Genomic DNA, 13357 nt, shown 5'->3' with positions numbered 1-13357 from the left:
TTTGATGACGTAGTGCGATGATTATCGTTCATGAAAAGAAAATACATACATACGTATATGTATGTACATATTTACATATGTAAGTATGTTGAATGAACTAGATAGATATTTCAATATTCTCTTTTTTGTAAATTTTTACTATCCTTCTTCTTATGCAATAAATTAAAATGGATTAAATAAGATTAGTGAGATTTCATTAATTCTATTAATATATCGAAACCAATGTTATTTACTATAATGTAACAATTCTTATTGTTATTAATCTTTCTATTGAATTCATCCATAATATATATATAAATTCATTCATAATATAAATTAATATCGTATAAATTAACTTTTTTCCGGTTCTTGTAAAAGTTAGCTAGAATATTCTATAACTAAAAAGGCGAGGTTTTGATCGATTAAATACAGATATAAGATTACTTTAAGTATGATTCACATTGATCGCATGCATAAATATATTTAGCGGGATGTATACATCTTCGATATAAAACATATCAAAAAGTATACTTTCGTAAAAATGGCTTTAATAAGCAATAAAGAGTACATTTGAAAATGTCTCGATCAAATAACACACATATATTAACGTACAGTAGCAACTATACAGCGTATTGGACGAGTATATATAGCATGACTACACGGGAACGTACTGGAAGATTCTACAATTCGCGAACTCTACCGCAATGCTTACCGTCATTGATTGCATGCACTGTGCTTTGTCACATGGGCTGCGTTCATTTCCAAGAAAAGTTTCAAGAAAATTCTACAAATTATATAATTCAAACGATACCTCAGAAAATAAGAATAAAATGAGAATATCGCTTTTATCTAATAATTACTATGATTAAAAGAATAAATATGTTCAGCTTTATTGATATCGATGAACAAGTTTTTAACATTCTATGATCTTTTCATACGTTTATATATGGTTTATGATATACATATATCTCTCTTCAATAAAATGATACTTAGTACAGGAAATCTAAAAGCTTATAAAGTATCGTAAAATATTCCATATTCTTTTTTATTATCTTTATTATTATCATTTACGTGTATTCTTAGAAGTCAAATGTTAGCTGTAAAAAATTATACGTTATGAATACATAATTTACTGCTTTTATTACCATGAAATATAATAAATTTAATATGTCAATTTGTTTAAAAAATTGATTATTTAGTCAAAATATGAATAATTTTCAAATAAATGAAAATAAGTTGTGAAATATAAATGACTTTCTTTTTAATGTAACCTTGTGATATTTTCATGGTTATTTAAAGCTTATGATGTTTATATGTATACATATATATGTATATATACAAACTCATAAGCAGATACATTGTTCATGCGTCACAATTGGTATAAGAATATGTATGTGTTACATGTTCATTATACATGTAATACAGATTTTCAAGTATATACATAAATGGAAATCGAGAAATGTTTGTTAAATTGAATCAATATATCGATGTGACAGCAAAGAAATATAATAATACAATAGATATAAAATTCTAGAATAGTCTATTTGTCCGATTTTATGCTACATTAATCATTAATTAATGGCTATTATTAATTTGACAATGAATTAAATTTATAATGTAGCATAATTTTATTTTAATTTAAGAACGAATATGTGATAGAATATATGTATATTTCTTACGATTTTTTATCAAATTCATTGTTATTATGTCATTGTGATGATGCAGCATTATTATTCATTGAAATTGACGTCTTTTAACGTTGACATATGTACAATATGTATGTACATACATACATATATATTCTATAAATAATTGTTATTAGAGATATGTTACTGTACAAAGTGAATACGCATTGTATTTAAATTGTATGTAATATAATGTAATATAATGTTCATTGTCTGTAATATCAGCTTAATTTTCATACATATGTCAAAAGTGACACGGTCATGAAGTGAACACATAATCTATAAAGGTTACACAATTGTCACAGAAATTAAGGAATCTTAAAACAAAGCAAACCACAACCATGCATGGATATAAACTTCACATATACTTGTGTGTGTAACTACACACTTTCTAGAACTAGTTACTAAATTTTTTCCAACTTCCTTGTACTCTACTTCCGTATTATCTGTTGTTCCAGCTGGAGATTGTTTAAAAAATTATTTCATTTATACTTTGATCGTTTAAAAAATAGTTACAAGAAATTAAAATAATTTTTGTGTTTTGTAAACTTCTTTCGAATCAATCAATAACCACATAAAATTCTACCATTGATATACGTAGTTCGTGGCGCGTATCCAGTAATGACGCAAGTCTAACAGAATCTGATTTCTGATTGGTTGATAGAAGGTGCTTGAATAGGAAGAACATTCCAGAAGCGTCCTCTGGGAAAGTAATATATACCGAAATGCGGATACGGATTCTTCACTCACGTTGCGAATCGTCAAACGGAGAATCTCTTCACTGTCCTACGAAGCGAACTTTTACAAGCGAGTAAAGAAGAAAGGTGTGTGTACCCACTGTATCCGTATTTGCTTCTACAATATTTGACATTAATCTAATTGGAAATTCATTTCAACGTTTTGTTCATAAATTTAATTTCCATTTATATCTTGTACAGAAAAAGCAAAGATGGCCAAAGCACCTGCAGTTGGTATTGATCTCGGCACCACTTACTCCTGCGTTGGTGTATTCCAGCACGGGAAGGTGGAAATCATTGCCAATGATCAAGGAAATCGTACAACACCTAGCTATGTTGCATTCACCGAAACTGAACGGTTAATTGGTGATGCTGCCAAAAACCAAGTAGCCATGAACCCTAACAACACCATCTTCGGTAAGTCTATTTTATCAAATATTTTTCATATTACATCTCATGGATAGTCATAAATCTTTCCTTTTACTGTGAAAAATTTATTCCGCATATGTTTTTGTATTTTTTGTTAATGAAATACAAATCATTTTTTGAAATCTTGAATGCATTTTTGTAAAATTCCATTATCTGGTAAACATTTTCTTCAAATTATTTATATCCATTGGAATTGAAATAGATTTATTAGTACGTGTGTAAAAATACAAAAACTAATTTATGGATCTTGTAATTAAGTGTTATGAAACATTTAGAGATTTTTTCGAATGAAAATTTTATAAAATTAATACTAATGAAAATTTCCATATTATGTGGATAAGATTCTTTTTTAACATTATTCAAGATGTATTTTTTTTACTACAGTTTCTGAATTAATTTTAAGTTAGTTTTTAACGGTATTAATTAATATTTTAATTTTTATGAATTGACTTCCAACATTTTTCTGAGTATTTGAATTATTATTGTAGTAACTTAATGGGAATGGTTGTGAAATGACAATGGATTGTTCGTTTTAATTAATGATAAAATAGCACTACTTTGAAATTTTATAAATTTGCGTGGAGAATTTTTAATATGGTAGACGATAAGAAGCTCGATCTATAATATGTAATGGATATGCGTTGTGTACGCACGCGCAGGTGCAAGGATGTACGGGCATAACGGTTAGTGGTCGCCATTACGTTATCTTTGTTTCGGATTATTGTTTAATAAATATGATACTTTTATTGAATTAGAAATTCGAAATGTTACAAGATCTTTCTATTTTATTAACGTGATAAATTATTTCAATAAAAATTTTTCACATAGAAGGTGATTTTTTATTTTATAGAAGTCTTAAAAATAACGTTGGGGACCGGCTGCTCTGACAAGCATATAGCCTATATATAGACGAGCATATATAATACGAATTTCCGCGTGTTTTTGGATCGATTGAAAAGATTTAAACCGACTAATATTATATCTAATATATTGGTAACGTTTTCGTATTATTCAAGCATGTATTGTAAAAACACATTCATAATTTGTTTATAGCATCCATTGCCTTTTTTACTGTTCCATTTAACAGTAGTTAGTATTTTTATAAGATACCGCATGAAATATGTAAGACATGAATTCGCGTCTCTGGTCCCCAACCGTTGGAAAATGAAAGAAGCAAATTTGCGTCTTCAGTCCTCACATTGTTAATATAATAAAAAATAGCACAAACGCTTACTACGTTAAAAATGTTGTTAAACGACATTGAAATTCTAGTCAAATTTTATATTCAAAACTTAAATTTTAAATTGAGAATACAAAGGACAAAGAAGTATTTAATTTTCTACTTATTTTCAGATGCCAAGCGTCTCATAGGCCGCCGTTTCGAGGATCCCACTGTTCAGGCTGATATGAAACATTGGCCCTTCACTGTTGTAAACGATGGTGGCAAACCCAAAATTCAAGTATATTACAAAGGAGAGACGAAGACTTTCTTCCCTGAAGAAGTGAGTTCAATGGTCCTGGTAAAGATGAAGGAAACTGCTGAGGCATACCTTGGCAAGAGTGTCAGCAATGCCGTGATCACTGTACCTGCTTACTTCAACGCCTCGCAGCGTCAGGCAACCAAGGACGCTGGCACCATCTCGGGTTTGAATGTTTTACGTATCATCAACGAACCCACCGCTGCCGCCATTGCTTACGGCTTGGATAAAAAAACTACCACCGAGCGCAACGTCCTAATCTTTGACCTTGGTGGTGGCACCTTTGATGTCTCAATTTTGACCATCGAAGATGGCATTTTTGAGGTCAAGTCAACAGCAGGAGACACTCATCTTGGCGGCGAAGATTTCGACAATCGTATGGTCAATCATTTTGTCCAAGAATTCAAACGCAAATACAAGAAAGATCTGACTGCAAATAAACGTGCTCTTCGTCGTTTGAGGACAGCTTGCGAACGTGCGAAACGCACTTTGTCTTCGTCTACTCAAGCTAGTATTGAAATTGATTCGCTCTATGAGGGAATTGACTTTTATACCTCAATCACCAGAGCTCGATTTGAAGAGCTTTGTGCTGATCTCTTCAGAGGAACACTCGAGCCAGTGGAAAAGTCATTACGCGATGCCAAAATGGATAAAGCTCAGATTCACGATATCGTTTTGGTTGGTGGATCCACGCGTATTCCTAAGATCCAAAAGTTACTGCAGGACTTCTTTAATGGGAAAGAATTGAACAAATCTATCAACCCTGACGAAGCTGTAGCTTATGGAGCTGCTGTACAAGCTGCTATTCTACATGGTGACAAGTCTGAAGAAGTACAAGATCTACTGCTTCTTGATGTAACACCTCTATCTCTTGGTATCGAAACTGCTGGTGGTGTTATGACTGCCCTTATCAAGAGAAATACTACTATTCCAACAAAACAGACTCAAACCTTCACTACATATGCTGATAATCAACCAGGAGTATTGATTCAAGTTTATGAAGGTGAACGTGCTATGACGAAGGATAACAACTTATTAGGTAAATTTGAGCTCAGTGGTATTCCACCAGCCCCTCGAGGAGTTCCTCAGATTGAAGTCACATTTGACATTGATGCCAATGGTATTCTGAATGTCTCTGCAGTGGATAAATCTACTGGGAAAGAGAACAAAATTACCATTACCAACGACAAAGGTCGTCTTAGCAAAGAAGACATTGAAAGAATGGTCAACGAAGCTGAAAAATATCGTAGCGAAGATGAAAAACAGAAAGAAACTATCGCTGCTAAGAATGGTCTTGAGTCTTACTGCTTTAACATGAAGAGCACAGTGGAAGATGAGAAACTCAAGGATAAAATCAGCGCCAGTGACAAGCAAGTTGTATTGGATAAATGCAACGATATCATTAAGTGGCTTGATGCCAATCAATTGGCTGATAAAGAAGAATATGAACATAAACAGAAAGAATTAGAGGCTATATGTAATCCTATTGTTACAAAGTTGTATCAGGGTACTGGAGGAATGCCTGGTGGAATGCCTGGAGGTTTCCCAGGAGCAGGAGGTGGTGCTCCTGGTGGTGGTGCATCTGGTCCTACTATCGAAGAAGTCGACTAAATTGTTACTTACTTGCCACTGCCTTCTCCATGATTTATTCCTATGCAGAGGATAACATCAATTCGAAGAACATAGAATTTCACAGCTGCGGTCTTTCGTTCCCGAGTATTAATTTATCTAGGTTTCAGTTTTCTCTTCTACTACGTCGTAAAAATTATTTTAGATTTATTTATTCTGTTTTTGTAAACTAGCCAAATAATTTTCAATAGATTACAATGCGTAAAAAATAACTTTATTGTACTTGTAATCCGATAATGTCGATAGCAGATCAGTTGTGATGATTTTCTATGTTCAAAAAAACCATGAAAATATAAAACAATCCCTGAAACTTACATAATTGTTTATAATTTATTACCTTTTTTTTTATTATCAATTATTGTTTACCTGGAATTGTTCCCAATTAATTGCGCCACTTTTGCTGCTTTTATAAAGTACAGTATATAATAAAATACACCAATTTAGTGGTGTTAAAATAAATTAAAAAGTTACACTATCAGTTATGATTAAATAAAGTTATAATCAAACGATACCCCATACTGTAAAATATTAAAATGAATTATGAATTTTTAATTTTACCTATATTTTTTGCATAAACTACCAAAGATAATTGTTATATACTTTTAATTTGATGTTTTGTATAAACAATATATGAAATCGTTAAAATCATTACCGCAAAATATAATTGACCACTTAAGTAATTTTTAGACTTTTGTGTTTTTGAAATAGTAAATATTAATCCGCATTGCTTGGAAAATTGCGCGGTAGACAGCGTATAGGTTGGCTTGTCCATTGCGGTGAGAAACGTATAGCTCGTTGTGGCGCGCGCGGTTGGCTAAGTATTAAAATGAACTTGAGTCATGATATTTTAAATACATTGGAATATCCAATTCCATAGAATGTCACTTATATGGCTGTCATCCTATCTCAATATTAAATATATTTTGTAGTAGCAAACAATTTTATAGTCCATCCCAAAACCGATATTTTATTTTAAGTAATTTAAAAACTCAACATTTCGTACATCTAAAGTTGGCGAGAAGAATAAAACCGGTAGTAACAATTAAATTTTATGAAGTTTTTCGTAATTCTTTAGTCTTTTGTACAAAAAAAAAGGAGACAAATTGTATAGTAAAATATAAAGAAGGAGAATACAGAGAAGCATGAAAAATTAAAATGTAAATGAGTTCAAAAAGGTAAAAATTATTTAGCTGCAGTTATTGAGCAAATAAGTTCACTTCTATTCAAAAATTTTAAAGAGATCGTGGAAAGTTTTTTTGAAACTTAAATTTGTTCTATATGTATATGTACATAGCATACACATTAACTATACAGCCAAATAATGATACAACCATCATGTTCTTTATAGAATAAGAAATAGGAAGAGTTTCTTGTTTATCTTTTTATCAATTTGAATTGTAACAGTCATTGTAATAAAAGACTCAGAATACTTTCCATGAAACTAAATTTTATTTGCAAGCACAACAGACCCGAATGCTACAGGAAACAATTGTTCAATAATCGATAATATAATGATGAAAGTTTCACAAATGGAGGATGATATATAATTATATGTTACGATTTATACTAGAACTTGATAAATTTCCTAACATATACCCGAAATAATCTGAAATATAACACGCGGTAATAAAATACATAATGGAAACGCGAAATTCGAAAATAACGTAAAGTGCAAGCATTATCATGAAAAAAATTAAGATTCATGTGCCACAGTAGTTGCAAACAATATGGTTGATTTCCCTTTCTTCTTTTTCTTCTTTTTCTTTTCACCTCCATTTTTCTCTGTTTCTAAAAAATAAATAAATATCAAATTTTAATTGTGCTTATTAATTATTTATAAATAAAAGATACAATTAGATGATTCACATCTCAAATAAAATGATAAAATAATATATATAATTATAGTTACAATATAGGGCTTACCTAACTTGGTTTGTTGTAAAGCGACTGCTAAAGCATCACCAAAATTCTGACTGTATGATGGTACTGAGATATAATCTTCTTCTTCGGTGTTTCTCGAGGGCGTCTGAACAGTCAGACTAGAATACTGTTTCTTATGTGTGGAGTTAATCGATGGCCATAGTGTTTGCGATTTCAAACGCGTGCCAGTATTTCGCAACATTTCTGCAAATGATGGTCCCTGTTCGTGAGCAACATTATCAGTTTGTCTAGATGCAACCATTTCATCAAATGTGTTGGAAGATGGACTACTAGCTACGCTTGAAGCCGCCGTAGATTCTAATGGTGACAGAACACTTTCCCTGCAAACATATTGAATGTATCATGGCATACGATAGTGTATTATGTAAGTATATATACTCAGAAAACAATTCTGGCTGCCATCGAGGAAAATGTCGCCGTGAATCAATGTGTACAGCAGGAGTTGGATATCTTCCCATTCGCTTATTTTCTTCCTCGGTAATTTGTTTTTCTCTTTTTCTTTCGTCACGTTCTCGTTGTTGCCTGTGTCTGTGCCTCAGTGTCAACTGATCTATAACAAATCATAACATAGATTGAGATATCAATAGAAATTAAGAATTGCAAATACAACGAAAAAATTACCTTGAAATGAAGATAAAACCTCCTCTGACACAATTGGTGGCTTTAATTCAATTTCAGCTACCTCGAATTGGCAAGTTAATGGCAAGTGACATAAGTATCTTAGTCTACGTCTTAGATCTTCTGTAAGACTTCCTCCCTCTTTTTCGAGAAGTTTTCCCATTATCACATGAGGGGAATTTTCAAGACTGCCATATTGCATTTCTAACATTTTTACATTCATTGCATGAAGATACAGATGCTGCCCATCTTCCGCTGAAAATCATACACGTATATTAAATATAATTTTTTCATAAATAAATTAAAAATTATAAACAGAAATAAAAATAATAAAAAGTATTAAGAACCTTGGTAAAAATAAAAGAATTTTGGTATGTCTGAGGTTAATTGAACGCCGTTAGACGAATTTTCCGCAGATTTTAATATTTCTTCATCCACGTCCTTTTTATTCCTTTTTGTTGAAGTATTTGTTTCTTCATAGTCTTGAGATCTTGATTGAGATAAATGTTTCTCAATATCGGCTTTTTCTATTTGTAATTTGTAGGCCAATGTTGAAGTTTCATTTAGAGGAATTTCTGATTTTACCTGTAAAGAATTTTGCTATTCGCAAAAACTTTTACTTATAATGCTTTAAGTTAGGAAGTAAAAAAGTCTATTTCAATTAATTTTACCCTTTGTAATAATTCCCCTTCTCTTTTCGAAAGTTCATCAAGCGCCTGTTCAATATAACAATTTTCCGGAGAATCAGGATTATCTGATAGTTCAAATTTCAACTGTGTACGTTCACATTCAATGATATTCATCACCTGAATTATAATTCATGATACGAATCATAATTAGCATTGACAGTTTTAAATTTTTACACTTTGATTTTTGGAAGACTCAGGAACTTACATCTTCTGTACTTGCAATAAGGAGTTTTGAATACACTTGATTGCTAATAGTCTCTGATAGTGGGAAAAAGTTTGTTGGATTGTGAATTACAGATCCAACAGGTACTGCAAGCAGTGACCCTTTCTCACGGCGCATCAAACGTAAAGTGATAGTATCTCCTAAATTTAACGTACTTTGAGTGACTTCGTTAACACTGAAATAGAAAAGAAAAAGAGAATTTTAATTCCTTCACAAAAATTTAATTAAAAAGTGTATTATTATTTATACATTCAAATAAATTACCTTTTTAAATCAGATTTTTGAACAGATTCATCACAAATAGGACATTTACGCGAGGGTTTATCAGAAAGTGATAAATAATGAAGGATACATGGCCAACAATAGACGTGACCACAACGTGTTATTTTTCCAGCAACTGGTGGATACAAACATATCGGGCATGATAAGTTTTCAGAACTGTGAAGTTTCTAAACAATAAAATTTCATGATTATCATGATTATTATTAAAATAAACAGCATTTAAAAAATCTTTTACCCACATATTTATAACTTACAATTTGTTCTATCAATTTCCAGTCAACTAGTACATCAGGATCACTTAAATATAACGTATAATTCCCATTGGCATTTACAACAAACTGGCAACTAAAGAATAGTAAAATAATAAGATTTATGTTAGTATGTTAACCTTATATCATTGTCATACCTTATATCCTACCAACCTTATGTCAAATTAATATAAAATATGTTACCTAGCTTGCAAAAACTGTTCTTTGTTGTATTTATGGCGTTGCACTGGTGGAAGGCATCTATTACTGTTCCGAGGCAAACCTTTTATCGATTTTCCATGATTCCATGTACCTGAACCACCTTGCATTTCACGTGGTTCATAATGAAAATTCAGCAGATGATTCAAGTTCTGCTTTTTACTTCCTTGGACCACTACTGAGCCAGGCTCAGCTAATTCTGCTTGCACTACCTAAAAATTTAAATAATTTGAATCTAGTTTTATATATAAATTAAATATGCCAAATACAAACGAATGTGGGAAGTAACCTTGGTATCCTCCTTTGAACTGCCATGATATTGTCCTTTAGGTTTTGGTCTCTTATCAAAATTTTTTGTTTTTTGTACATTACACTTCCTTGATTGTTCAGATTTTGAAAAATTGCTAGTACCTGCTGATTCACGTCTGCGCGAGCTCCTTGGAAAAAGTTTGTTTATAATATCTACATAAATAATAATTTATAATTTTTTAAGTTTTTTCAATAAAACACTGGTATAATTTCAAGATATATTATAAACTATGTATATATATAAATATATATACACATATATATAATGAAAAATGTTTCAGATAAAAATTGAATGTTTTGAAGAGAATATAATTTTATGTGATTAGTTTTTTTACAGGAGGATGCGTAGAGGACATATGAAGGTCAAGTTTGCTGTTCTAGATGGAATAATATATTTTTGATCACGTTAGTTGATCTAGGTCATAATTCTACATAAAGAAGTATTAAATCTCTTCTTATAAAAGGACATTAGTTTAGGAGATATTTTAACTTCAATTACTCAACAGTAATTAAATATTATATATATACTATTTTTGAAGTAGACACCTATACTAGATTATACATCATTCAAAATCTTTTAATCTTGCTTAATGAAATTCCTTTTTATCTTCTATTGTTTCAGAACTATAGCTTGTCCTAGTTGCGTGGGACACCTTGTACAGAATTAATTAGTATTTAAATTTGTATATATATTACAAGAATGTTTTATACGTATCAGTCTATGAATTTTCGAAGAATTCAATGGATTATACAGATAATTAAAATATTTTATCAAAATAGATTGTTACAAATAGATATAATGAGTAGTAGAGATCAGTATTTCTAAAAGAAGTCATAGGACATCAGAAATAAATGTCTTTTTTGTAAAAAGTAAGCAACTAAGACGTCAGCGAAATGGTGACGTCGTTATCGAAGCAATCAACATTCAGATAACGCACCTTGGTTTTTTTTAGCATCAGCAGGAACCCCCTTTGCGGAGGATTGTGGAAATTTTGTATTTTTTTCCATTTCTGGCACGAAAGCGTTCGTGCTGAATTCCAGGTTTGTTGAGGCTACGGTTTCCTCCGTATGGAGAAACAATGTATTTCTGCAGGCCCTTCATCTTCTTCAATAAGCCATGTTTCGTTATCGTCAAAGGTGAAGAAAAATTTCTTGAGATGCCGATAGTTCACGGCCGATGTGACGGTACTAGGGTGACCAAAAACACAGGTGTTAACAGAGCAAAAGCTCTGCTTTGCTTTTCGTCGTGAACGATGATGATCCCAATTTCTGGCTCAACGGCCAAAAGCGATCCCGATCTCGTCGCTATGATGGCGACGAAACTGATGACTTGCGCAAGTAGTAATACGTGATACACATCAAATACTAGAATAATTTACAAACATTTTGATGATGAGCTAATATTATTAGTGTGGATTTTGATTCTTTTTTTATCTCTATAGATACACATTAAAAATGATGTATGTATATAGAGTGCGTAATTTTCGATATGACATTGGTGAATAACATAATTTAACTTCCGTTTTACAAAAACTTTCGACCAAATTCTATCATATCTCTTGTATACCTATGTAGTATATGATACAAGCTATGATACAACCTATGTAGTATATGATAATAATCATTTAATGTTATTGTATTTTAGAAAAAATAAAATATTGGGTCGTTTAGAAAGTTTGTTCCGATTTACACCTCGATTCGATATACATTTATTGAATTATATAGGTGCTATTTTGTTCCATAACCTTTCTACATCTTTCATGCAATTTAAATATTCCACCCTTTCAGAACCTCTCAGGTTTTTTGGCGAAAAACTTTTCAATATAATCTTTCTTGTCGATCAAATTCCTTAAAAATCGGAACGAACTTACTGGGCGATTCAATACGTACAATACAGTTTTAATTTATTTTTTGATAAGTAACTACATGTTGTTATAATTATAGAGTAACAGTTGAATTACCGATATAGTAATACATATGTAAAATATGTTGATTTTGTTGTAAATAAAATTAATTTACATTCACTTAATATAATTTTAATCAAGGTCTAGAAAATTATATAAATTAGTAATATATTGAAATTATAGCTGAAATCGTTCTGTCAAATGTTCAATCACTGGAAAATAAGAACCTATTCTTAACCAGTTTTTGACAACATATGTATTATAAAGTTGCCCTAAAAGATGTCGCGGCGAGCTTGTTCTTTACATGTTCACTTGGTAATGTAACAGCGACGAAGGAAAAAGTAATATGTATTTAGTATTTACGTAAGAAGTTATTACAGTTTACTTATATTATTATTCGGACGCACCATTATCTTTATATTTGTTGTGTTATATAAGATGTATAATTAAACATTATCGTTAAAAAGAAATTGTTCTCGTGGAATAAGCAAATCGATATTTAAATCATACCCTCCTACACAAAGCAACAAATACAGAGATAGTAATGTCCGAATGATAATATGAATAACTGTATATAATTTCTTTTATTGCTAAAAATTTTACATTTTAAGTATATTTAATATTTTAATTTTTGATTCTTTATGTAGAAAAATAATTACACTAACTTTCTATTATTTCTGAGTGATATTGATTTCTGTAATTACGATCACGTAGTGATCTTCATCTATAGTGCAGTATAAATTTATTAATCTACTAAAAAAATTTATATATGTAGAATCATACATGGTGCGCACATTTAAGATACGATGAATTTGTATATTCAAAATACACATACATAGTTTTAAAGTAATCAATTTAGATTTTAAAGTTAATTTTAAAGCAATCAAAAATAACATTCTAGGATAAGGAATAAAAAGAAGGAAGGTCTTTTATTTTCTATATTGTACATGAATTCGATAAATATAACAGTTAAATATTTATTATTTT

The 13357-nt window shown here is 30.8% G+C and overlaps 2 protein-coding genes across 5 annotated transcripts; one reads left to right on the top strand and one right to left on the bottom strand.

The window, feature by feature from the left end:
- The first annotated feature begins 2339 nt into the window (after window positions 1–2339).
- Window positions 2340–6251, top strand: LOC117238264 (heat shock 70 kDa protein cognate 4). Its single transcript, XM_033503048.1, has 3 exons — window positions 2340–2490; window positions 2603–2818; window positions 4184–6251. The coding sequence occupies exons 2-3, from the start codon at window positions 2614–2616 to the stop codon at window positions 5917–5919; spliced, it is 1941 nt and encodes a 646-aa protein (XP_033358939.1). The 5' UTR covers window positions 2340–2490; window positions 2603–2613; the 3' UTR covers window positions 5920–6251.
- Window positions 6252–7364: 1113 nt separating this feature from the next.
- On the bottom strand, window positions 7365–11819 carry LOC117238263 (RING finger protein 10). Of its 4 annotated transcripts, none has more exons than XM_033503045.1 (12): window positions 11405–11819; window positions 10447–10619; window positions 10143–10369; window positions 9945–10035; window positions 9673–9857; window positions 9391–9583; window positions 9168–9302; window positions 8844–9096; window positions 8500–8751; window positions 8266–8428; window positions 7861–8198; window positions 7365–7725 (listed from the first exon to the last, which is right to left on the bottom strand). In XM_033503045.1, exons 1-12 carry the CDS (start codon window positions 11472–11474, stop codon window positions 7631–7633), a joined length of 2175 nt encoding a protein of 724 aa, XP_033358936.1. In that variant the 5' UTR covers window positions 11475–11819; the 3' UTR covers window positions 7365–7630. The 4 variants fall into 4 exon arrangements, with proteins under 4 accessions (XP_033358936.1, XP_033358937.1, XP_033358935.1 ...); XM_033503046.1 differs by having other exon boundaries at window positions 8257–8428; window positions 8844–9081; XM_033503044.1 differs by having other exon boundaries at window positions 8257–8428; window positions 11405–11474.
- Window positions 11820–13357: the final 1538 nt, after the last annotated feature.

This window comes from Bombus vosnesenskii, unplaced genomic scaffold, assembly GCF_011952255.1.
Source record: "Bombus vosnesenskii isolate JDL3184/JDL3185 unplaced genomic scaffold, Bvos_JDL3184-5_v1.1 scf7180000013444, whole genome shotgun sequence".
Taxonomy (NCBI): Eukaryota; Metazoa; Arthropoda; class Insecta; order Hymenoptera; family Apidae; genus Bombus; species Bombus vosnesenskii.
The sequence above is the reverse complement of the archived record's forward strand: the minus strand, read 5'-3'. Positions and strand labels throughout refer to the sequence as shown.

Excerpts from the sequence above, each read along its gene's own strand:
- LOC117238264 (XM_033503048.1), top strand. The coding sequence starts at position 2,614 with ATGGCCAAAGCACCTGCAGTTGGTATTGATCTCGGCACCACTTACTCC. Across the intron at positions 2,819-4,183 it reads CCCTAACAACACCATCTTCG|ATGCCAAGCGTCTCATAGGC; the intron begins GTAAGTCTATTT and ends ACTTATTTTCAG.
- LOC117238263 (XM_033503044.1), bottom strand. The coding sequence starts at position 11,474 with ATGGAAAAAAATACAAAATTTCCACAATCCTCCGCAAAGGGGGTTCCT. Across the intron at positions 10,620-11,404 it reads TGATGCTAAAAAAAACCAAG|ATATTATAAACAAACTTTTT; the intron begins GTGCGTTATCTG and ends TTATTTATGTAG. Across the intron at positions 10,036-10,142 it reads GAACAGTTTTTGCAAGCTAG|TTGCCAGTTTGTTGTAAATG; the intron begins GTAACATATTTT and ends ACTATTCTTTAG.